General features: G+C 54.2%; 1 protein-coding gene and 1 long non-coding RNA gene across 2 annotated transcripts in view; one reads left to right on the top strand and one right to left on the bottom strand.

Annotated features, from left to right (window-relative positions):
• The window catches only part of LTBP2 (latent transforming growth factor beta binding protein 2), a 101,501-nt gene that overhangs the window by 66,213 nt on the left and 10,129 nt on the right, over window positions 1-25,159 (top strand). The window contains exons 10-24 of the mRNA XM_038545265.1: window positions 1,269-1,391; window positions 4,713-4,877; window positions 5,114-5,329; window positions 6,380-6,399; window positions 7,509-7,548; window positions 8,304-8,417; window positions 10,886-11,014; window positions 11,774-11,902; window positions 16,675-16,794; window positions 21,576-21,695; window positions 22,780-22,902; window positions 23,136-23,261; window positions 23,708-23,833; window positions 24,594-24,716; window positions 24,817-24,942. Of these exons, the coding sequence (XP_038401193.1) occupies window positions 1,269-1,391; window positions 4,713-4,877; window positions 5,114-5,329; window positions 6,380-6,399; window positions 7,509-7,548; window positions 8,304-8,417; window positions 10,886-11,014; window positions 11,774-11,902; window positions 16,675-16,794; window positions 21,576-21,695; window positions 22,780-22,902; window positions 23,136-23,261; window positions 23,708-23,833; window positions 24,594-24,716; window positions 24,817-24,942 (1,800 nt within the window). The remainder of the gene's footprint in view (window positions 1-1,268; window positions 1,392-4,712; window positions 4,878-5,113; window positions 5,330-6,379; window positions 6,400-7,508; window positions 7,549-8,303; window positions 8,418-10,885; window positions 11,015-11,773; window positions 11,903-16,674; window positions 16,795-21,575; window positions 21,696-22,779; window positions 22,903-23,135; window positions 23,262-23,707; window positions 23,834-24,593; window positions 24,717-24,816; window positions 24,943-25,159) is intronic.
• On the bottom strand, window positions 6,316-9,083 carry LOC119876505. The gene is made up of 3 exons (XR_005363528.1): window positions 8,894-9,083; window positions 8,422-8,563; window positions 6,316-6,483 (listed from the first exon to the last, which is right to left on the bottom strand). It is a non-coding gene; the product is annotated as an uncharacterized LOC119876505 (long non-coding RNA).

Below are 25,159 nucleotides of genomic sequence, written 5' to 3'. Positions count from 1 at the left end.
GCAGAACTCAATCCCAGGACCAGGGATCACACCCTGAGCCAAAGACAGATGCTCAACCACTGAGCCACTCAGGTGTCCCAGCATATCAGATTTAGATATATCACTCTGGCCACAGTCCAGAGGCAAATGGGTCTGTTCCCCTTCCTAGACCTCAATGGCATTTCCCAAGGGCACCTCACTCCCAATAGGGTGTCCTGCCAAAGAATGGTTGGGCCATCTTCTAGCCCCTTCATTCCTGTGCTCAGTGCCACTTTCCCTGAAGCTTACAGGTGAGCAGGTGACTCTGGTAATGAGGTCGTCATGTCTAATATCCTGGCTCTGGAGGTGAGAGTGCCCCTCACAAATCTTCCATACTCACCATCATCACCAAAGGCACCATCGCCAAGACTTCTTGGAGCTTAGAGTGTGAGGGTTGGGATTTCCCCTTGGCAGGAAGAAGTTTCCAGCATGAAATGTTTTTGAGATCACAAAGGAAGCTAATGTCACTCCCTTATCTAAAAAACAGCATGAGCATCCACTGGTGTTCTGCCCGAGGCCTCCCAGCCTCCTGGAAACATGCCCTCCAAACCGTGTACCCTTTGGGGCTTTCGATTTTCCTCCCTCCTCATCCTTGCCAGGGACCCTCCATCCTGCAGCTCACTGTGGACGTGCTCCCTAGATCTTGGGCCCAGCAGAGATGCTTCAGAGTCCCTCAAGGAAGGCTGAATAGGAGGGACTGGGGACTGGGCAAATGGTTCTCCACCCTCCAACCCAAACTGTCCCCTTATCTGCTCCCCTCATTTGCATCCCAGCATGCCACTCACCAGCTGAGTGACTTTGGGCAAGTTACTCCTGGACCCTGTTTCCTCACCTATGAAATGAAGCCACATGGGTCTACTTGATAAAATTATTGGTAAGAATTCAATGAAGTGTCATACGTAAGCCACCTGGCATGGTACCTGGCACATAACAGATGGTCCATACACATTAGCTCCTAATATTATGATTGTTAGTACTAGTTAGTAGAATTAAGTGATTTGCAATTTTTATCTTGTTTTATTCTCCTAACAGGACTATTCTCCTAACAAGACTAGTTACTATTAATGTACCCCATTTTATGAATGAAGAAACTGAGGCACAGAGAGAGCAACCACACTTAACAGATGGCAGCTCTCTTATTGTTGTCCCCCTTTTTTGGAGAAAGTATGGGAAGAAGATCTGTGCACCAGCCCCTCCCCTCCATCAGGCTTGGTGGGGCGGGTGCTCCCTCACCTTCTCCAACCCTGCAGATATCAACGAGTGCCTGACCTTGGATCTGTGCAAGGACTCGGAGTGTGTGAACACCAGGGGCAGCTACCTGTGCACCTGCGGGCCTGGCCTCATGCTGGACCCATCCAGGAGCCGCTGTGTGTGTAAGTGCTGGTGGGGAGCAGAGATGGTGGATACCGGGAAACAAGATGGGATCCTTGGGGGACACCTGAGTGGCTCAGTCGGTTGGGCATCTGCCTTCAGCTCGGGTCAAGATCCCAGGGTCCTGGGCTAGGAGCCCTAGCCCGCATTGGGCTCCTACTCAGCAGAGAGCCTGATTCTCCCTCTCCCTTTGCCTGCTGCTCTCCTTGCATGTGCTCTTTCTCTCTGTCAAATAAATAAAATCTTTAAAAAAAAAAAAAAAGATCAGATCCTTGGAGGCCCAGGGCCCAGGGCCCAGGACCTCTGTCTCAACCTGGAGCTGGGGTCAATGTACAAAAACTGACCTGCCCCTACCTGCTAGAGCGGGGACCGTTATGACTTCAGTTTTGGTTTTTGGCGTTTCTTTTGGGGCTTTGCAGTTTGGGATTTTCCACTTCTATTTTTTCTCTAATCCTTTCTGTCCCATCTGCTGCCTCATTTACTTTGAGGGGACATGTGTTGCCTTTGCTCTGATGCCTCTGAGCTGTGGCTGCCTCTTCTAGGCCTGAGTTTGAAAGCCTGGTCCCTTAACTACAGATAGGCCTCCCTTAAAGGTCCCATCTGTAGCATGAACGGCACTGCTGCCTGGCCCGAAGGGCTTCCCATAAACCTGGGGTCCTTTATGGTTCGGAATGTGTCTGCATCGGCGAATACATACACGTCACTGGTCATATTAGGACCGTGTCTGTGTGTGTGTGCATGCTGTGTGTGTGTGTGTGTGTGTGTGTGTGTGTGTACCCCCAGGCAGTTGTTTCCAGTGGCCTCTGTGGCTTCCTGCTGGAAGGAGCCCAGGCTGGCAGCACCCCCAGATAGCAGAGCTGACGCCATAGCCCAGATAGGGTGGACTGACCAGAACAGAAGAAAACCAGTCCTGACTGGCATCTGTCAAATGGCAGTCCGGGTCAGGTTGGCCACCCTCAGCTCAGCAGAGCTCCCCATGCCTAGCCAAGCCCTCAGTCTTACGAATCACTAGGTGCTGGGTCTGAGGGGCGCCGCAGGATGAGCAAGACTCCAGTGCCACCCAGAGGGAGCATCCCACATGAAGGGAAAGAGGAGACTGGACCCAGTGCATGTCTACAGGGAAAGAAGACAGCAAGAGCCTGAAGAGGGATCCCCAGAGTCAGGAGGCCCAGAGTGGGCTCCCAGGGAGACTTTGTGGCGACAAGGACATGCGATCAGTGCCTCCAGGGGCATACAGCACTTCCTTCTCCTCATCCTACGCACCTCCCCACTTAAGGTCATTTGATTAGGCATTTTTCACACCTGAAGTGGCTTTTAGTTATTAGTGCCAGAAAGAAACCCTTAATATAGGGAGGCAGAGATGACACTTGGGTGTCCTTTTTCTCCCTCCCTACTATTATTACTCCCTCCAGCTCCCTCTTGATGATTTACCTCCCTGTAGGTGGAAAGAGGCAGACATGAAGTTTCTCTTGCCTTCACTTCTGAGCTTTGCCCTCTTCCCAACCACCTGACCAGGGCCAATAGAGCACTCTACAAGGGCCCCTCTGTGTGGGGCAGCCTCCTGATACTCTCAGCCAGGTCACCTCCACCCTGGGGCTCAGAAGGACCAAGCCATTACCTACAGCATTCCAAGGGAAGTGACCAATGGAAACAGAGATTATACCTGGAGACCCAGGCTCCTGGACTGAGCATGAATTGATCTGTGTATCTAGCATATGACCTTTGACAAGTCACTTTCACATACATCATTGTGAAGAAAGTGCATTAGTCAGGGGGTGCCTAACTGGCTCAGCTGGAGGAGCGTATGACTCTTGATCTCAGGGGTCATGAGTTTGAGCCCCACACTGGTGTAGAGATTACTTAAATAAATAAATAAACTTGAAAAAAAAAGTATAATAGTCAGGAGCCTCTAGGTTGCAAGTGACAGAGACCCAACTCAAACCACTGTAAGCAAAAATAATTGGTCCACACAACTAGGAAGTCCAGGGGTAGGTGTGTGCCTCAGGCTTGGTTGGATCCAGGTGCACACAGTGTCCTTGGGATGCCTCTTGCTCTGTCTCCTTTGTGTTGGTTTCGTAATTCCTTCAAAGGTGGCCACGAGACGCTCTAGGCCTACATCTCTCAGCCCTGTAAACTCCAGTTTAAAAATAGAGAAATAAAAAGTATCTCTTCTGTAATAATTTAGGGAAAGCCCCGAAGCCGATTATTATCATTGGGCCTACTTGGTCAAGTGCCCATCCCTGAGCCACTCACTATGACCAGGGGTATGGACTCTTTCAGCTAGGAAGTAGGGCCGGCCTCCACCCCACATGGACAGAGTGAAAGACAGGGTAAATCCCAGAGGAAACCCAGGTGCCTTCCCCAGAACACAGGGGCATCGGTGCTAAGCAGGCAGAAACAAAGGTGTCTGCTCCTCATGGAATTATCATCATCCTTATTTTACACATGAAGATAGTAAAGCCCAGGGAGGCCACAAAGCTCCTGGTGGAGCAGGGATTTGAATTTGGCCTGCTGATCCTGGGCCCTGACCTTGGTCATCAACTCCTTAGCTTTGAGTGTTGTCCTCTCTACCCATCCCTCCTCCCTTCATCTGGCATGACAAGGAATTCAGTCTGTTCCAGCATGACATGGCCTCTTCATCCACCACTGAGAAACTTCCAAGAGGATAGTCGTCAATATTCACCATCAAAGGACAAGAAAGGGGATAATGGTGGTGGTGGTGTTTCCATCTCAACCCTGCATGGCTCACACCAACAGTGGCCCGTAGCATTTTGATTCGTGGATATAGCCATCCATGCACATGGGTCCAGCCAGCATTTACTGAGCATCTGCAAGCACCAGACACTGTACAGGGTGTTGGGCTACAAAGGTGGCCAAAATAGAGGCACTGTCCTCAAAGCTCCCCATCAGTTCTTTGGCTCTCACTTTGTCTCATCTCCCCAGGGAGACTGTGGCCCTAGAGCCCACTGCTCCCACCCAACCCCAGGCTGGTGGTAGACTTTTATAAATATTTGTAAACTCAGCACCTGGAGACAAGCTATACATCTCCATTTCCTGCCCTCAGGCTTTCCAAGAGAGGGTGGGAGTCAAGGCGCCCCTCCAGCAGGTAATACAAGGAGATGCCAAAACCTTCCCCTGTGGCCATTCCTCCCAACATTCTTTTGAGCATTTCCAGTGCCCAAAGCTGCAGATCAAGACTTGGGTAAGGCCAGCTGGAGTGTGCTGCCAGCAGCCACTCCCATCCACTGGCCAGCACCCGCCCCCGTACTTCCCTGTACTTGAGGCTGGCCACCTGCCCACCCCCCCTGCTGTGTCTGTTGCAGCCGACAAGGCCATCTCCATGCAGCAGGGGCTGTGTTACCGGTCACTGGGTCCTGGCACCTGCGCCCTGCCTTTGGCCCAGAGCATCACCAAACAAATATGCTGCTGCAGCCGAGTGGGCAAAGCCTGGGGCAGCAAGTGTGAGAGATGCCCCCTGCCTGGCACAGGTAAGCATCTGTCCCAGTCTCAGCTCTGGCCACCAAAGGGCTTCCTCCGAACCAGTGGCCACCTGGACCTCACCTCAAGCCAGAAGACCCTTAGTCTTCCTTCCCTCCTGCTCAATTCTTTACCCCGACCTGGGTCCCTCCTCCTTTGCTGCCACAATGCTTGTCCCCCAAAAGGAGGGAAGGGAGGGCCCTGGGTTTGTGCCTGTCAGCTTGTCCTCTGACCAGTGACTTTGCAGAGGCCTTCAGGGAGATCTGCCCGGCTGGCCACGGCTACACCTACTCGAGCTCACATATCCGCCTGGCCATGAGGAAAGCCGAAGAGGAGGAACTGGCCAGGCCCTCCAGGGAGCAAGCACAGAAGAGCTACGGGACCCTGCCTGGGCCAGCGGAGAGGCAGCCACTCCGGGCAGTCACTGACACCTGGCTAGAGGCCGAGACCATCCCTGACAAGGGTATCTGGGCTGGGGAAGGTTCCTGAGGCAGTCCCCTTCCCCCTCAAAGAGCCACTGGGTACTTATTCTGGATCCATGGCTTTCCAACTCTGGAGCATTAGGAGAGGGCGTTTAGAGCAGCAACACCCAACCCCAGGAACCTCCTCTCCTGGTGTGCCGGGCAGGCCCCACCTCCTTCCCATCACGGACGGTGGCAAAGATGCCCACATCCCAAGGGTTGCCAGTGGCAGTTGGAGAGGTCAGCAACAGCCCCCACCCCAGCTGCTCAGGTCTTTCTATCCCCTGCCCCTGGCCATGCAGCGTCCAGGGCTGGTGCTTGCTGCAAGGCCTGAAGAGCTGGCAGGGAGATCCCGGGGGTCTGGGTGCTGTAGATCCCCTCCCTGGCCTTGGGGTCAGACCACTAACTCCAGCTCAGTCCCCCTGGGCCCAGCAGGCACCCCTGGCAGGAGCCCCGGGAAGCCACACTGGTAGCACACCCAGGTTGCCGGTAGCACACAGTGCAGGAGGCCAGGGACATGTTAAGACCAGGAGAGCTACGTGTTAGCCACAGCGCTGCAAGAATCTGGAACAGACAGACAGGGAAGTCAGGACAGAGTCCCTGTCGTCATGGGAACTGGACACTGGCCAGGCCACGAGCTCCTCTCTTTCTAGAACTGTTGCCCCGGCCTTGGCCCAGGGCAGGGGGCGGAGCGACCTGGTACAGGTGGGAGGCTTGAGAGGGAGGCGATGGCAGAGCAAGGAGGGGGGTTACATCTCCGAGTGAAATGGCCCAGGAAGGGGTGGGCCTCATCACTGAGGCTTAAGGGAAGGCAGGAGGTTTCCTCCCACAGAGGGAGCCACTACATTGGCCCTCCAGGCCTGGCATGATGGGATCTGTGGCGGGCAGTCCCGGCTGGGCCGGAGGGGCAGCAGCAGGTAAAAAGATCCTGCGCTCTCTCCTCTGGGGCCAGGTCAGGAGGTCAGAGACTGAACCAGCCCTGGCCGTGGGCGGGAGGGAGAAGGCAGCCAGGCTCTCCTCCCCAAGCTCATGCTCTCACCTTTCCTTCCCAGGAGATTCTCGGACTGGCCAGGTGAGTGCGTCCTCCCAGCAGAGGCTGGGCAAGCGTGGCAGAGAGTGAGACAGGGTGGGCACTGACGCTGTAGGGCAGTGTCCTCTGAAGGAGGAAAGGGAGACAGATGGATTATGAGTAGGGTCTCCATTACCTGGAGAGATGCTGGAGTGGGAGGGTCCCTCCAAAGATCTAGTTTTACCCCAAGGGAAGGAAGAACAGCAGCTCTTGTACCAGTGTTCTGTCATTTGGGGTGCTCTGGGGAAGGAAAGGAAGTAGGAACACGTCCTATGAGTGCAGATAAGGTCTAGAACTGCTTCCAGACTAATTCTGGATTCGGCACTTTCTAAGCCTGATTTGCTTACACCACAAGATCACCTCTGGGAGTGGCTCATGGAGAAGAGAAGCAGAGCTGTGGATGGCCTCTTCACTCCCTTCCCCGTGCCCAGGCTTCCCCTGTAAAGAGCTGAATGTTCTCCCAGAAAAACATTCCAGAAGAATGCACCTGCTTCTCCCTCACCAGTCTGTCAATCCCTTCCCTGTCCCCCTGTCCCTCCAACCTGTGTGCCTGACTGTCAGGTGCTTCTTTCCCTGGAAGTGAGCTGGAGAGTCATGTGTTGTCCTCCCAGTCCAGAGTTCTACATCCATGTCCTCACAGCCCCCAGCAGGCCCCTGCCCCTCTGTCATCCTCTGCCCCTTCTCACCTCCTAGTCCACCGCTGCTGGCAGTGCACTATGGCCTAGGCTCTTAGCTTCACCACCCTGGCCCTGTGACCCTATATAGGCCAGTTAACCTCTGGAGCTTCTGTTGCTTTATCTGGGCTCATAGCATTGAGAGGATCATTATGCATTGCTGTTGTGACACTGAGCTGGCACGCCATATACATCAGTTCACTTAATCAGTACAACCGACTGTCACCCGAGAGTTCAACAGATTAATTAAGACAATGGACATAAAGTGTTGGCAGAATGCCCAGCATGTAGGAGGAACTCGTCAAGAGCTGGAAGGAATGAGAAAGTGAAGAAGGGAGGTGGCCGGGAAGCCTGGAGGCAGGGGTGAATGTGGTGGAAGAAAGCACGTCATGGAGGTGACAGAGGAAGCAACAATGACCTTCTCCTATTTCTGTGCAGGTCACAACCAGTGTTACCCAAGTACCTGCCTGGGTCCCAGGTGAGTCCCTCCCTCCTAGCAGCTCCCAGATAACAGGAGGGAGGGAAGGAGAAACCATAGACTTTGTACTGTGGGCTGATACATGGGGCTCAAATCAGATGAGGTCATGGATGGTATGACATGTGAATGCTTTTTTGTGGGCGCTCTATCCACCTAAGGTGCTGTAAGGTCTTTGAAAGACCCTGGGATGTTTTGCAAGTATTTCCCTAGCCACGGCACCCTTTCTGCATTTCATGGTGCCACTCAACGTATAAATGAGACCAAAGAGGAAGTGATGGCTGAAGCAGGGGTTGGTCAGGTCCCCAGAGCCCCTCCCCAGTGATCTATCTTCCTTTGGGAAATAGTTGGAGCTCTGCAGACCCCAGCTTGCAGAGGGTGACTGGATTTGGGGACAGGGCACTATCCAAGGGCTCTGTCTCCACCAAGCTGGCTGGCTTTGGACAAGTGGCCATTTCCACAACCCTATCTCCTCACCTGTGAAAGGGAAGCTGAGACTGGAGGTGCTCTAGAACCCATTAGAGCTCTCAGATTCTCTGACTCTGTCTGGAACTAGGTTAAGTATCTGGAGACTAGTAGGAGGCAGAAGGGCTGACCCACCCTAGGCCCCAGCCCTGGTTCTCCAGTTGGCATGGCAGGAGGAGGGAAGGGCCACTGCCAGTATGTCTGGAGGGAACGCTGTCCAGGTGTGGGAAGGTGGGTGGCCAAGGGGCCGTGGCCCAGCTGCCCTCCCCTCTCCACCCCCCATTCCCCTGCAGGAGATGCCGTAGAAAGACCAACGCCACCACTTCCTGGACAAGGGATCCCAGACAACCAGGAAGAAGAGCACGTGACCACCCCTGCTGAGGGGCTGGTGGCCCCGGGCCCCTCAGGTACCTGCAGTCAGCCTGGTGGGGTGCGGCTGGTCAGAGCCAACTCCAGGGCCTCTCCCACCAGATGCACAGTTTCCAGTGAACTCCCGCTCAGGCTCAGCACCCCGGCTTCATCTTACAGGGTGCCTCTTGTGAACACAGGGGTCCTGTCAGGAGCACCAGTCAAGTGGGGGAGGAAAAAGAGAAGGGAGGTCTTAGGGGAGCCTCTTACTAGGAGGCTTTCTTCTTTCTTTCTTTCTTTCTTTCTTTCTTTCTTTCTTTCTTTCTTTCTTTCTTTCTTCTTTCTTTCTTTCTTTCTTCTTTCTTTCTTTTATATTTTATTTATTTGAGAGCAAGAAAATGAGAGAGAAAGAGAGAGAGAGCAGGAGAAGGGGGAGAGGGAAGAGCAGACTCCAGGCTGAGCATTGAGCCAACTTGGGGCTATATCCCAGGACCCCAGGATCATGACCTGAGATGAAGGCAGATGCTTAACCTACCAAGCCACCCAGGCGCCCCTAACTGGGAGACTTTCTAGGAGAATCCAGGGGGGGCCCTCTGGAGGAAGGGCAGCACAGCGAGCCTCCAGGAGCCTGGCTCCTCCAGCCTGTCCACCCTGAGTCGGCTGAGTGCCCGGGCAGCGGGGCAGTCTCCTGCTCACAGGGACAGCGAGCTTTCTGGAAGGATAGTGGTTCTGTTCTCAAGGTTGTTTAACTGTCAGAGAGCCTGCGCTGCCCCTCTCTGGCCGCCTACAATGGTGAGGGGGTGCAGTGTGGGGGAGATCCCTGGCAAATGCACCTTGCTCTGGAATGTGCCCTCCTCAAAGGCTCATTGTTTGGGGACTTGGTTCCAGAGAAGCAAAGCTGGTGATGCCGCAGCTGCTCCCTGTGCACATGTGTGCTCACGCGCACGCCCTCGCGTGTGCCCTCGCCAGGGGCTGGCTGACCTCTTCACCTCACAGCTTGAGCTCACCTCAGAGGAGAGAGATTTCTGGATTTCTTCTGGCAAAGAGAGAGACCATGCAGCCCGGCGGGACAGTCCAGAGAGTGCGGGGGTGGAGGAGGGGGTTGGCCCTCCCGGGTGTGAACCAGGGTAACCTGCTGCCCTTTCCCGGGACCTCTGTCCTCTGTGCTCAGTGCACTGCTGGCCCCCTCTGCAAGGCAGGCAAGAGGAGCTGGGTGAAGGGGCTCCCTTGGGGGTTCTCCAGCGCAGGAAAATGGGCCTGGAGGCAGGGCCGGGCGGGGGCGGGGGCAGGAGGAGGAGCCCAGGCTAGGCTCCGCAGTGGCTATCAGCTATGTGGGAGAACAGAATCCCCCCTCAGTCACCACCCACAGCCTAATCCTCCTTCTCCCCTGCCTTCCCCCAGCCTCTCCCCTCTGGGGGGATATTTAGAACCAGGCAGGGGGTCCCCACAAGCTCCCCCACCCCTCCCTCTGGGCTGACCCAAACTTGGAGCCAGACCAGGGACAGGGTAGCCTTGCAAGCAGGCCAGTGCACATTCAGTTCAGTCCCACTCAGCAACCACTGCGAGGCCTGCTGTGGACCAACACAGGCCTTGTCTGCTCGTCTGGTCTCCAGGGTTACCTACGTGCCTGGGCCTGTGGGCTTACAGCGAAGACCTTAGGGCAGATGCAAGGCTGCAAGCGCCACTCACTCACGCATTCATGGGCCCATTCGGCATGCTCTAAGCGCCAGGCCCTTTTCTAGCGTTAAGGACACAATTCGAAAAAGCTAGGGCCTCTGTCCTCTACACACCCCACTGCTGAATCCAGGCAAGTCAACCCACTGTTCCTGAACTCAGCATGTCTCTGTACTTTTTACCCCATAACCACTACCCAGGGCAGTCCTTGTTTGAATTATTTCAACAAGTTTCTAAGAGCCCCCTGTGCCTCCCTGCCCAGTCCATGGGCCATCTGCTGCCTTTCTGAGCGAGATGGCATGGCAAGATGAGTGGTGTTTCCAAGATGGCTCTGATCATACCCCACCTTGTGTGACCCCCTTTCTCATGGGCCTGTCTCAACATGGCATCCGAGGCCCTGCTGGGTTGGCCCCAGCCCAGGTCTCCTCTTTCCCTCTGGCAATTCTCCCCCAACACCCTCCTTGCCAGCTCTGTCTGTCTGTCCAGGGGAAAGGGAAGGGGAGCTCTGTGGACTGTGGGTGAGAGCCATGCCCTCATTCAGGGAGAAGTCAGGCTGGAGGCCTCAGCAGGGGAGGCCCTTTACTGGGACATGGGTTAGTGGAGCCCACTAGGTTTTGGTCAGAGGGATGCACTACTGTGATCCATCCTGGGACTCAGGGTCCCGGGAGGGGCGCCAGGGGGTTTTATACATGGCCATGCTTCACATGGATATGAGAGGGCCCAGCCAAGAATGGAGTGAGGCTTCTGTGGGTCCTCTGAGGCCTGTGCCCTGTCCCCCATACTCTCACCATGCTGCTCCACTGTCTTCGTCTGTCCTCACAGCATAACCTCTGCTTGGCTGTGTCTCCCACAGGCATTGACAGATGTGCCGCTGGAGCCACCAACATCTGTGGCCCTGGAACCTGTGTGAACCTCCCAGATGGGTACAAATGCATCTGCAACCCCGGCTACCAGTTGCATCCCAGCCAAGCCTACTGCACGGGTATGCACTGGGACACCACGGGCTCACACAGTGGCTGGGGACAGAGTTAAGAGTCCAAGCCTACTGCACGGGTATGCACTGGGACACCACGGGCTCACACGGTGGCTGGGGACAGAGTTAAGAGTCCAGGCAGAACTTGTGTCCTTCCAACACAAACCCTTTAAGTCCAAGCAGTGCTGTGTGGCCAATGAGTTGAAGAGTGCTTTCCCTGTGGACAAAACCAACCTAAACCTTGGGGAGACAAGCCTCCGGGAGCACCATCTGATGAGTCTCCAGAACTCCAGGAGAGTGGGAAGCCACCCCAGGGCCCCTTGACCAGTGCCTGGAGCCCTCAGCTCTGAGATCAGCCCACCCTTCCAACTAGCCATCTTGCTGCCTACAGAGCAGACCAAGGCCTAGCCTAGTTAGAAATGTCTCCGCTGATCCCCCATCTCAAGAGCTTTACACAAAAGGAAAACATCCACTGTGCCTTGAAGGAAAGAAAGTCAGCAGGGGGCCACTGAGGGAGGGGGACATGGGGCAAGGAGGAGGTGCTGGGCCACTGCCCCAGGCCCTTGGTGCCTGAGTGGGCCCTATGAGCAGACTTCATGACCCCAGCCTTAGAGATTTTTCATCTCCCCAGCCTTCTCTACTTACTCCCTCATCCTCTCCTTGACCCACAACACCATGGCCCTGTCCAGCTCCTAGCATGGGCAGGTTGCTGGCAGGTGCCCAAAGAAAGGTCTCCCTGACCTCCCTTTCCCACCTTTCTCTGCTCAGATGACAACGAGTGTCTGAGGGACCCCTGTGCAGGAAGAGGGCACTGTGTCAACCGAGTGGGTTCCTACTCCTGCTTCTGCTACCCTGGCTACACACTGGCCACCTCGGGGACCACACAGGAATGCCAAGGTAAGCAAGCCTGCCTGTGTCCCTGGGAGAGGCACAGGACCCCACAGTGAGTGTTGAGGTGGAAGAGGATCTAGGCATTCGCAGTACCCGGCACTGCACTGCAGTGTGCAGAGCACAGGGGCTGTGAGAACAGAGACTCAGGGCTCTGACCTGGACCTGAATAGAAGCCGACCCCTGCGCTGAGACCAGACCAGGAGGAGAGGTTCAAACCTGAAAGATAACAATATTCCCCAAGGCTCCAAGGAGGTGTGGCTGGAGCTGGGAGTGTGAGAGGGTCAGGGGATATGGCTGGAGATGAGAACCTAAAGTCTAGTCCCCAAATTCTGAGTGACTACTTTCATTTTGGGTAAGGAGGGTGGCACGTGAAGGCACCGGCTGGGACTCCTGGCAGACCGGGGAGCACGAGTGCCTTTGCAGAAGGTCCTCAGCAGCTCAGAGAGCCTGCATATCTTCGAACTTCCCTGGGAAGGCCTGCCTGCCCCCCACCCTCCAGGGCCCTGGGCAAAGCAGCTTCCAACACAAACCCTTTAATGTCCAGCATTTGCCCCGTGATACAAAGCCTCCACGTACATTTTTATGAATGAGCTCACAGAGAATATGACGCAGCACTTTGCAAGCAGTACCTTGTGATGCCTCACCAACTGGAACACTTCAGCTGGAGGATGGCACTGCCGCTCTGGAGGCTCACAGTGCTGGTTCTGGCCGGGGCAGCCCAGCGTCACTCAGGGACCCCTCCTGGAGACCAGGAAGCCGTGCGTCTTCTCACTACCAGGGTCCCCCAGGTCCTAACCCCCCAAAGACCTGGTCTGCAGAGACCAAGACTACGCAGGTCCCCTCACCTGATATGGGGTAAGGGGAGTAGAGAACAAGCAGGGAACTTAATCAGAGTGGGGAAATTACACATGCCCTTCATTCACACCGAGCGTTGAGCACCCACATGCCAGGTACCATGTAAGCTCTGGATCCTGCAGTGAGTAAGGTGTGTGCGTGTGGTGCTGTGGGATCCAGATGAGGAAGCAGCTGGCTCTCCATGGTAGGATGCAGGCATGTTTCACTGCATGTTTCGAGGGAGGGTTGGAACTGGGACAGAATAGTCATTGCTACCATTTCATGAGCCCTTCTGTGTGCTGGCCCAGTCCTAAGCTCTAGTCATATGAAGCTCATCATCCCACCCCCATGCGGTAGAAATCCTTACCCCATTTTATAGTTAAGTCAACTGAGGCTCAGAGAGGTGATTTGAAATACCCAGGGACCTCCTACCTGGTTGTGGCAGAGCTAGAAACAGAATCAAAGTCATTCTAGCCCCAATGCACGTTGTGTTTCCAACAGTCTCTGACACTCACGGTGAGGGAATGGAGAAAGCGGAGAGTATTCCAGGGGAAGGGAACCATTTCTCCAGAGAGCAGAGTGGTGAACAAGTCTGGCATGCCCTGGGAATAATGATAAATCCAGTGTGACTGGAGCGAAGGGTATGTGGAGGAAGTAGCAGGAGCCGGGGCCAGTTTTTGAAGTCTTGAGTGCCAGGCTAAAGTGTTTGGACACCATTCGGCAGGCGGCGAGCAGCCAGGAGAGGTTTGTAAGCAGAGGGTGGGGATGGCCCTCAGCTGGCTTTCAGGGCTGTGACTCAGCAGCACTGCTCAGAATGGCCTGGAGGTAGTGAGGGGAGAGGCTGGGGACGAGGGGCTTCTCGAGACTTCGCTGGGCTCCATGGCATTAGCAGGTGTTGCAGGTCAGAGGCACTGCTCTCTGCAGGCCCAGCCTGGGACATTGGCTGGGAACAAGCAGTGGCCACTGCAGGGAATGGTGTCACCAGTCCGGGATGTCTCTGCTGGCCCCAACAGCTGGGGAGGGAGCCCAGGATCAGCTGTCAGTGCTTCTCCCAGTGGGGCTTGACTGCCACCTGATGGGACCTTATTCAAGATAACATCCACTTTCTAAATTTTGCCAGTCTTATAAAGTAATATCTCATTATTTAATCATTAATAAATTATTTCCTCCACTTATATAACTAATTAATATAAATTATAACAATTTATAGAATTTAAACGAATGTAAGTAAAACTAATTGATCAGTATACATTATTTGAATATTAAATATTTTTTAAAGCATATTACTTTACAAATAAGTATGAGCATTTCTTTGTACATTAGCCGTTGGGTTTCCTTATCTGAAAATTGCTTGTTCCTATTTTTCACTCAGTTCTCCAGTGGTTGCTGGCTTTTCTTGTGGCTCCTTGGAAGTTCCTTAGATATTCCAGATACTTGCCTGGGTTTTTTTTTGTTGTTGTTGTTGTTTTGTTTTTTGTTTTTTGGTTTTTTATTCATGATAGACATAGAGAGAGAGAGAGAGAGAGAGGCAGAGACACAGGAGGAGGGAGAAGCAGGCTCCATGCCGGGAGCCCGACGCGGGACTCGATCCCGGGACTCCAGGATTGCACCCTGGGCCAAAGGCAGGCGCTACACTGCTGAGCCACCCAGGGATCCCCACTTGCCTGGGTTTAGATATTGCCACTCTCTCATTTCATTCTCTGCTCACTAACCTTATCCACATGTCCTTCTTTTTTCTTTTTTTTTATTTCTTTTTTCTTTTTTTTTCTTTTTTTTTTTGTAAAGATATATTTATTTAGGGCAGCCCCGGTGGCCCAGCAGTTTAGCGCCGCCTTCCACCCAGGGCCTGATCCTGGAGTCCGGGGATGGAGTCCCGCATCAGGCTCCCTGCACGGAGCCTGCTTCTCCCTCTGCCTGTGTCTCTGCCTCTCTCTCTCTCTCTCTCTGTCTCTCATGAATAAATAAAATCTCGATCCCAGGTCTCCAGGATCATGCCCTGGGCGGAAGGCAGGTGCTAAACCGCTGAGCCGCCCAGGGATCCCCAACACATGTCCTACTTTTAACAGAAATCCTGAATTCTGACATATTGAAATTCACCATTTTGCCTTAATTTTTATGTTTTTGGGGCATTATTTCTGACGTCCTTCCCCACCCCCAAGCTACAAAGATATCCTTCTACACTTTCTTTCATTGAAGTTAGAGTTTCACCTTTTACAACAAGTTTTCATCCATCTTTGTAGGGGCCTTAAGATCTGGTTTGTTTTTGTTTTTGTTTTTGTTTTTCTGTTTTTCTGCCCATTTTTTTCCATAAAGCAAGTCTGTTTTCTCAGCCTCCTCACCGGTCCCGCCAGTCCATGGGTTCTTCATCAAGTGACCACATGCGGCTCTGTGTCTGAGCTTCCTTTCCTCTTCCACTGGGACCACAGCGTCTCAAACTGAGGACTAGTTATTTCAGAAATGCCTGGAAAGTGATTATAACACAGTTTCCAGTACTGCTTGGGCAGACTCTCCAGATGTGGGCCTGGGGGTGGTGGTGCGTTTTACACCTTCTGCCAGTGACCCCACTGGGCACTACAGTGTTACAAAGTACTACTCAGATAAAAGCACTGTCCATTAACCAATGGTTAGTATTCCATTCATGTACCAAGTACTTTTGGGAGTTCTGTGCCGGGCACTGGGGACATTAGGATAATAAGGGACATTCTCAGTAGTGGGAGAGAAAAAAGCAGGCAAATGAATAGTTACTCTCATGGCTGGGTCCTAAGGGAATCCTGGAGAGGGAGCATATGTGTTGGAGGGGAGAGGTCAGCCTCACCTGAGAGATGAGTAGGAGACAGCCAAGCTGGTGGGCAGGAAACCACTCTGGGCAGGTGAGCAGCACACACCCAAGCTCAGAAGCAGTGCCTGCATGGCTGAGGCTAAGAGGTGGGACAAAGGTGAGAGAAGCAGACAATGGGCAGATCATAAAAGATCTCACATGCCAGGCATAGGAGATCAGATTTTGTAGGGTAGGTTTAATGCTAGAATAATAATAGCCAACATTTCTTCAGTGCTTAATTTGTGCCAGGCAGGCACTATGCTGGGCCCTTCACTTGGATTATCTCATTTAATCTGCACAGGGACCCAGTGAAGTGTTTGAACCAGTGCCAGGGCTTGGTGGGGGGGTGTGAAGGTAAATCCTCCATCGATTTGACTGTGGGGGCAAGGAATGGGAAGTGGCCAGAGCAACCTTGGGTTGATCAATTGAATCAGTCCTTGAAATGGGGAGTAGCATCCTGCTGACCATTGAGGTGAAGAAAGATACTCCACGTGGAAACATCTGTATGAACAAGGCGTGGTGGCTGGACCAGTGGGGATCAGGGAACACAGCAAGGTTGGGGCCAGGTGGCAGAGGCCTCGTGAGCCAGGCTGAAGCATCAGGGAAACCTACTAGGAGTTTAAGCAGGAGAGTGATGTGACCAAGGTCGGACTTTTGAGCCACTGCGGGGTACCGGGACGCTTTGGGACAATGGAATAAACTGCTTCAGTAGATCCACAGCTGCCTGAGATGCTCTCTCTCTGGCTGCTTAATCCCTAACTTTGGGGAAGGCCTTCAATAACTCTAGGAACAGACCTCTGGAGGATGTCTTGGGGCCAGGAGGGGGACTTTATTGGCCTTCTCCAATGGTGCCATCTGGACTGCCATCTGACTCAAGACCAGCCCTTGCCTTGGGGCAGGGGTCCCCGAAGGCCCCCAAAGTAGTATCCCCCGGGAGAAAGGAACTCAGGGGTTTGCAGAGGCCTGCGCTGGAGGAGTCTCAGACCTGGCCTAGGAGTCTCCCACCAATCATAGCTGTAGCAAGGTTGCCTTTCCCGCTGGGGCCTCAGCACAAGCATCTCTGAAGAGACGCCCCCGGACTCCCTGCAGGGCTGGCCCAACTCAGGACTTTTCTGTGTGTTCACAGATGTAGATGAATGCGAGCAGCCAGAGGTGTGCAGTGGGGGACGATGTACCAACACAGAGGGTTCGTACCACTGCCAGTGTGACCAGGGCTACATCATGGTCAGGAAGGGACACTGTCAAGGTAAGAAATGAGATGGGGGGGGGCAGCCGGCCGCCCCATCGCCTCTCCAGGCTCTAGCTGCCCCCACTTCACCTTTCAGCTTGTCTCCCACTGGGCTCCTGGATGCTGAGCCCACTGTCAGGGAGTTCGTGAGGCTGTCTATACCCTCTGTGATCTTTTGGCTTCCTGCCTGCCCCCCCAAAGCAGGGGAGCACAAGCAACTCTGTATACATGAGACCCCAGAAACATCCCTCTGTACACCTCTTCCCCTCGCCTTGAGTCACACTGCTCTCTTAAGTGACAGAGAAGTTGGTCTATGTGGGAAGAGCTTAGGGCCTCAGCCCTGGCCTACTTGCTAAAGCTTGTTAGGCTGTGAGCTCCTCGGGACTGGACCATATCCTTAGATGACTCATATGCAGACACCTGAGAAATGTCCTGCATTGGACAAATGTCAGCAAATGCTAGCTGAATGAGTGAATGAGTGGAGAGTGAATGTGTGAGCCCCGATCCCTGCTCTGTTTCCTAGGCTCTGCCAAAAGGCAGCTGTGCTGTTGCCAACCAGTCTCCTTACAGGCTGGCTTGAAGCTGCTACTATCACGCCAGCTCCTGGCAACCCTGCCGCTACCACCTCCTTGCCAGGCTGGGGTGTCAGATGCTTGCAAGAGGCCTGGGTTGTGTGCTTAGACCAGCTAAGATAGGAATAAATGAGGGTAAATCAAGGTTCTCTCTGGAAAGAAATCCTACCCATGATCCGAGGTGAGGACTAGCCACCTCCCAGCCTCCAGGTTTTTCCTGGCCAGGACTTGCCTTGTTTCACAGCCTCCTGGAGGTGAATATATAGCGAAAGGAGAATCCCCCTTCCCATTGCCATTATCAGGGAAGCAAAGTCTGGAGTTGTAGCAGGTCTTAGCAAAGGGGAGAGGTGGCTGGAGGTGTAGGACAGACAACTATCTGTGCCCCCAGGGGGTCACCTTCTCCTCTCGATGCCTCCCTCTACCTGAGTTCCCTTTAATACCCTGGGCTATACACCATTAAAACCAAAATGTGCTCTCTTTGTCCTCATAAGCACGATGGAGTCAGAAAGCCTGGCATTTTCCAGGAGAATGGAGAATGAAGAGAGTTAGCTTTGGATGGGTTCCTTCTCTGTGCCGGGAGCTGTGCGAATACTGGATAGATGACCTCATTTAAGCATGACAACATGACAAATTTGCCATTAGATTTTATTTAAAAAAAAAAAAAAAAGGCAAAACTAAAAGAGATGAACCAAGAAAATACCAGTACATTAAAAAAGATCAAATTTGTACTAACTAGTCCATGTTATGGGCATAGGCTCTGGTGGAGAGGGGCCTGGGCTTGGCCCTTGTCTTGACATCTGAAAATGGAAACCATAATGCCCATCTCAGAGGCCCTGTGAGGACCAGTTAACCAGCTAAGCTAATGCATACAACAGGACCTGCAGTGCACAGGGGGCAGTATTTCTCTGTGAGGCTCCCATTCTTTTTCACCTTTAGACTCCCCCGATGCCCCAGTCCACTCCTCTGGACTGTCCCCTTCCCTTCTGGAGGAAAAGTTCCAGACACACACCACAGCTGGGAGGTCAGAGAGGGTTCCTGGCCCCAGGCGGACAGTCAGGCTGCTGAAAGCCTGATGTAGCCTGCAAACTTCTCCAGGTTTCCATCAGCAACCACAGACCCAGTCGTCACCCTGGGAGCCCGGTCAATTTCCTCTCCCTCTTTCTTCTCGCTCCAACTGAGAAACCACTCTCTCCACTTCAACTCAGAAGTCTCTGATGGAAGGCCCGAGTGCTCTGGACAGCGGCCCATCCAAAGTCTCAGTGGCATTTCCGTCGTGCCAGGACTCCAGGTTCCCACGGAGAGGGGTTAGATCTGTTTGCAGACTGCCAGAGCTCTTCTGTGCCCCAACCACACCCAAATTCTTCTAGCTCCTGGCCCCTGGGCACCCTCGCACTCCCACCCCATGCTCTCACAAGTAGCGGAGACAGGCACCGTTACATTTCCCTACACAAAGGCTGAAGCCCTGGTTTAGGGAAACTCCAGGATCTTCCCAGGGTACAGACAGGTTGGCAAGCACCTGTTTCCCTGAGTCTTCTGGGGTCTCTTCAGCAGCCTCATAGCAAGATTGTGTGGAGTTTTCATCATGTGGGCTCATTCTTTGGTAAGTGAACATTTGTTGAGCACCAGCTGTGTCCCAGTCATGGGCTAGGAGCGGGGCAATGAGTAAGACAGAGGTCCTGCCCCGGACGACCAAGTATTAGAACCTAGCAAAATATACAGTAATCTTAGATTAAAATTCAAACCCCAGACTAGGCAGGAAAATCTGGCTCCAGTCCACATACCAAATGGGTTGGTGGAACAGCCTCAGGCTACCTGGTGACACTAGAATCTATGCCCTTAACATGGACTGGTCAGGAGTGGAATCTACGTCATCTGGAATCTTTACTTGGCTCCTTTGGGTGGGTTTGGCAGATGGCTCTGTGACATGCACCCCCCATTTGGGGGAACCTTTCCCTGGTTTAGGGGGTGACTAAGGGCTGCCGTGATCTGCCTTCCTTCTCCCACTTGCTGACAGATCTCTCACATCCACTAATCACCGGCTGGGGCTCTGGTCTGAGAAAGGAAGCCAGCAATGGTGTGTCAGGATAGATGAGGTTATGCTGCATTAACAAGCAACCCCAGGCCTCAGGACTTCGAGCACAGCAAAGTTTGTATCTGACCAATGCCACAGGCCCATCATGGCTCAGCTGGGGGTTGTGCCCCACATCTCCTGACTCTAGAACTAGCCTAAAGGAATAGCCGGTATCTTGAATGTGGCCAGTCTCCACGGAAGAAAGGAAGAGCGCTCTTCAGAATTGCTCACAATTATGCTTTGGTCCATAAATTATACACTTCATGGCTCATCAGCCAGCACTAGTGCCCTGGTTCCACCCAACCACAAAGAACCATGAGGTACCCACCCCAGCCCAGCAGGTGAGAGCTGGAACACTTAGTCAATCAGTACCACAGGTCTCCTAATGCCCAGCATAAGACACTTTGTGCACCACCTCCATGAGCGTGCCCAGACATCAGGGCTCTTCACTCCTGCTAAATCTAATCTCCTTCCTACCCTGCCTGATCTCCGCAGGAGAGATCCAAAAACTTCATATTTTCTCAATGTGGTCTTAGAAATGGGTCCTGACCTCTTTATCTCCTGAAGCAGGGATTGCTTATCGTTCCCAATGGCTTTGCCCATCCTCCTCCAGTACCTTAGCCTAGGCCCCGAGGCCATGGTCCTGGTTGCTCTCTCCCAGATGGCCAAAGCTGGTAGCCCTAGACCCTTCAGTCCCCCTCCTCTGTCGCATTCTCTCCATCTCTGTCTTTACAGAGAACCCCTTAGAATAGGTTAGATCAGTGTCACCACAGTCCATTCAGGGGCTCTTGGCTACCCTCTTTGTAGAGATGAGAGTTATCTCAGTATCCCCAAGATTGCCTAGGGGTTCTGGGCATCTCCTTACAGATACCCCCCTGAATAACCACCTGCCCTGTGTATATTTTCCCCTTCTGGACCTTTGGGGTGAAATTTGGTTGTTGAGAGGATCCCAGTTCCCTGGGACGAGGGCTTCGATGTGAACTGACTTCTGCAGACCAAACCACCTCCTTTTCACTCTTCACTTCGGGACCCTTGTTCTGTTCTGTAACAACAGCTTCCAGCCTTTGTCTCTTTGCAGAAAGCCTGTGTTCTGACCCTTTGGCCCTGCCTCTTGCATTTCTTCCATGGGTGCTGAGTAGATCTTCCTCTTAGGCAGAAGGGCTTCTGAATCTGCTCAAGCTGGTGGACTTCCTCCAGGAGAACGACAGTTACTCATTTACAAAGAGTAATTTCTCTTCTTTCCTCAAGCTCAGTCAATCTGTCTGTCACAAATAAGAACTTGAGCCAGAGGCACATAATGTCCTCCTGTAGTCCCAACGCAGAGTTTAAGTTTGACCTCCCTAACTCAGCCCAAGTCCCGTGTATTTCTTGAATGATGGACTTGCAGCTATGCCAGTCGCATGGGGAAGAACACTGCCTGCAGTTCCCGGGAGCAAGATCTCTGTCCTCTTCCTTGCTGTCATTCTCCCAGGACTGGCTGCTCCTCTCCTTCCTCGCATCCTCTCTTCCTCTGTTTGTCTGATTGATGCCCAGGCCCATCCTTTCTGACTCTCTTGTGGGTCTCCCCAGAGTGGATGCCGGGAGCCCTGGGCTGGAACAAAAGTCCCTCCAGTCAAAAAGCCTTGCCAGCCTCCATCCATGACTCTGCATCAGGCTCAGGGCTGGTTTTGGCCACATCCAAGACTGAGGGTCATCCTCAGTCCTCATCTCCTAGTGCAGGAAAGCCCATTTTGCCTCCATTGCCCAGCTGGTGATCTGTTCTGAGGTCTCTGGGACCTGCTGTCCCAAGCATGTGCAACCCCAGTAATGTAGGGGGAACAGGATTCACCAAGACAGATATGAAGGCCCTTCCCAACAGTCCAGCTCACAAAATAGAACTCTCCCACCCTCCCAGAGCTAGCTAGTGGTGACCACGGCCTCTTGCCCCACCCAGGGAGTCTCCCTTTCTAAAGCTCTTCTATCTCTCTTTGTCCAGGACAGTGGGTGGGAGCTGAAACACTGGACAGCACTCACTTTTTCCTAGTTTCCATCTGTACAGAAACTGGCATTCCTCCCTCTCCCCCACCAAGGGCAGGGTCAAGGATTTGCTTCCTCACTGAACTACCCATGTGCTGTGGTTCCCAGGAATGACCAAGGGAGGGGATGTTATTTTGCAGATATCAACGAATGCCGTCACCCTGGCACCTGCCCTGATGGGAGATGCGTCAACTCCCCCGGCTCCTACACTTGCCTCGCCTGTGAGGAGGGCTACAGGGGCCAGAGCGGGAGCTGTGTAGGTGAGGGCTGCTCGCCAAGGCAGTGAGAGGGCCATTTGGCCTTGGGACCTCTGGTTGAGCCCACACACAGGGAGGGAAAGAAACGGGCAGAGGGAAGTGGCTTGGAGGCTATTGTCCTCCAGGATCTGGCTGGGTTCCCGCATGACACTGGGCATGAGATGGGTGTGCTTCAGTCATTGCTGCTCTGCCCTCTGAATCAGCTTGGGTGGGGGCCCCTTTGGCTCCTTGGCCATATCCATCCAGGAGCTACAGCCCAAGGTCCCAGAAGCTTCTGTGGCTGGATCCTGCAGGGTAGAATGAGTTGCCTAGAACCTTAGGAAGAGGCTGACTCTGGTGGTGTGAGTTGGCAGCCAAGTCCTGCTGTGGTTCCTGGGCAGGAGGGGTCTTCTGCTCTTCTGCAGCTCCACAGCAATGTCTAAACAGCAACACCTATCTGACCAGGGGGTGCTCTTCTCCCCCTAGAGGGGGCTGCAAGTCAGCTGTAGAAGGAATGTTCTTTCCCGTCAGTCCCTGCAGGAAGAAGGGCCCAAGGTTCAGAATGCCAGGAAGGACTGAATTGTGAATAGATGCTTTGAGACTCTGGGGAGGGCAGGCATTTCCCAGGCCCTTGAGTCTGCCACTCAGCCACTCAGGCATAGATCAGCCTCTCCCTGCATTGCCCACTCACCTACTGAAGCTGGTCGTTGGGCTGGGAACATGGACTCATACCAGTTTGGTGGGCAAGTAGGAGACTAGAAAGGTTTAGATCCACTGTGAGGTGAGTCAAGGGTCTTGGATATTTCATTCCGGGTGTCCTCAGATGGCCCAAACCAGCCCCAGGGCTGGGGGACCTGGCTCCCCTTTCTAGGACATATGCAGAGTGCTGTGTGTTACTAGATAGCGCTGCAGTGGGCTCAGGCGGGAAGGGCGAGGTGGGTGGAGCCAGAAGCAGGAAGAACCTCACAGCCTTCCCAGGGTGGCCTCTCCCCCCACCCACCGAATGCTGATTGCCTGGCCTCACAATCAAGATGCCCTAAGCCTGACAGTGGGGACTACATGGAGGACAAAAAGAAGTCAGCCCGCCATCTGGACTTCTCTTCCACAGATGTAAATGAGTGTCTGACCCCTGGGGTCTGTGCCCATGGAAAGTGCATCAACCTGGAGGGCTCCTTTAGATGCTCCTGTGAGCAGGGCTACACGGTCACCTCAGATGAGAAGGGCTGCCAAGGTACAAAGATACTAAAAAGCACCTTCCTCTACAGGTGCACCAGCGTCCGGCTCCTTCCCTCTGCACACTCACTCCTAATCCAGCCCTGACACCACATCCCTAACCACGCTGACCCAAACCCACATCCCGCCAAGACCCATCTTTTGCTCTACCCCTGCCCACCCGTCAGCCTCTGGCTGTCCTGCCATGTCTGTCCTGCAGAGTCCCACACAGAACTCAATGGCCTGTTTCAGATGTCGACGAGTGTGCCAGCCGGGCCTCGTGCCCCACGGGCCTCTGCCTCAACACCCAGGGCTCCTTCACCTGCTCAGCCTGCGAGAGCGGCTATTGGGTGAATGAAGATGGCACCGCCTGTGAAGGTAACCCGGGGAGGCGCTGGCAGAGGGGGACGGACAATATAGGCCTTCTCACTTCCCAAGGAACATTCTATTTGTCCCTAGCTTTGGGCTAATGCCAAAAGGTCTCCAGGCTACAGCTGAGGACCCTATAAATGGACTTGGCCCCCAAGGAGAGCATCTCTTGTCACCGTCCCCAAGTATGGGGGTGAGGACAGGAGGAAAAAGAGGGAGCCACAGACACAAGAGGGAAACTGATGGTAGAGCTACCCCCAGAGCATTCTGGGGAGAGGGGGACCAGGGTTGCCCTACGGAAGGCCCATGGCCAGGGCCTGCCCCTCCCCAGAGGCCTGGAGAGAGTCCTACAAGCTCAGAGAGGGAGGCCAGAGGTGTGGGGGGCCTCCTGCCTTGCTAGGTGGAGGGAGCCCCTCTGCCAGGCCCCGGGGTGACTGGCTGGCTGTCTGCCCCAGACCTAGATGAGTGTGCCTTCCCGGGAGTCTGCCCCACGGGAGTCTGCACCAACACCGCCGGCTCCTTCTCCTGCAGGGACTGCGAGGAGGGCTACCGGCCCAGCCCCCTGGGCCACACATGTGAAGGTGAGAGCCCCCTCCCCCTGCCCGGCAGGAAGGGGAGCACAGACCGGCTGCAGGAGATTGACCCACTGCCCTTAGAGAAGGGAGTGACCAGACACAGCAGGGGCTGCTCCCAGGCTGGGGTGGGGGCCCTTCTGTCCACCTTGGGTGGGCTACCTGGGGACACCTATTCTCACCGCTCCTCAACAGGAGTTGGAAAGACAACTGCACATCTGGGTGTAGGGGGCCAGGGAGCCACCAGATCAGAAGCCTCAGGGGAGTCTGCTCCACATGCAGTCTCCTGTGTTCTTTGTAAGGGCGGCAGCTAGGTGCATATTTGGGAAACATCGGCCTGTACTCGGCCGTCTGTAGGCCTGCTCCCAGAGCCTAGTCCTGTGACCTTGTCAGGTTCTCACGTGTTTCCTTCCTTTACTTCTCATCTGTTTCCCATCGCTTCCCAGTAAAACCTAAGCTGTCTCAGCCATGCTAAGGACAGCGAGTTTGGCCACCCTTAGCCAAGGTCGCTGGGAGAGGCTGAGTGTCCCCAAGGGCACTGTGTGGGCAGCTGGGCTCCTCCAGGATGAAGTAGACGGAGCTGCAGTCACGAGGCTCTCCAAAGGCTCCCTCGCCAGCTTCTCCCAGCTGTGCTGCTTTACAAGGGGATGATGCCCCTACGGGTCCAGGCTCCTTAGGCAGGGGACAGGTCCTCCGAAGACCTCCCCACTGGATCCTGTTCTTGGGAGGTGCTGCCACGGACTGTCTTCCCCCTTGTGTGACTGTGCAGATGTGGATGAGTGTGAAGACCTCCAGAGCAGCTGCCAGGGAGGCGAGTGCAAGAACACGGCTGGCTCCTACCAGTGTCTCTGCCCCCCAGGCTTCCAGCTGGCCAATGGCACCGTGTGTGAGGGTGAGTGGCTCCGTATCCCATCGGGGACTGTGGGCAGTGAGTGTGGGGGGACAGGTGGCAACACGCCTGGGAGACACCACTGCCCACCTTGTCCTTGCAGACGTGGACGAGTGTGTGGGAGAGGAGTACTGCGCACCCCATGGCGAGTGCCTCAACAGCCACGGGTCTTTCTTCTGTCTCTGCGCACCAGGCTTCGCCAGCGCAGAGGGGGGCACCAGCTGCCAGGGTGAGAAGCCAGCTTGGCCATGTCCACTTGCCAGCAGCAGGGGCTGCTGGAGGCTATGTCTAGACTATGAAAATAAAGTGCCCCCCGCCACCCCGAGATGGGAGGTGGGAAGCTGCATGGTGACAGGGAGCCAAGTGCCAGGAAGGCACTCAGAACCTTTCACAGGACCTCTCTGTGATGTCTACGACACACATGTGCCCTTTGAACCCTTTGGGTG

The sequence above is a fragment of the Canis lupus genome, chromosome 8 (genome assembly GCF_011100685.1).
Source record: "Canis lupus familiaris isolate Mischka breed German Shepherd chromosome 8, alternate assembly UU_Cfam_GSD_1.0, whole genome shotgun sequence".
Taxonomy (NCBI): domain Eukaryota; kingdom Metazoa; phylum Chordata; class Mammalia; order Carnivora; family Canidae; genus Canis; species Canis lupus.
Note: the sequence above shows the minus strand (reverse complement) of the source record. Positions and strands in the feature narration are given on the sequence as shown.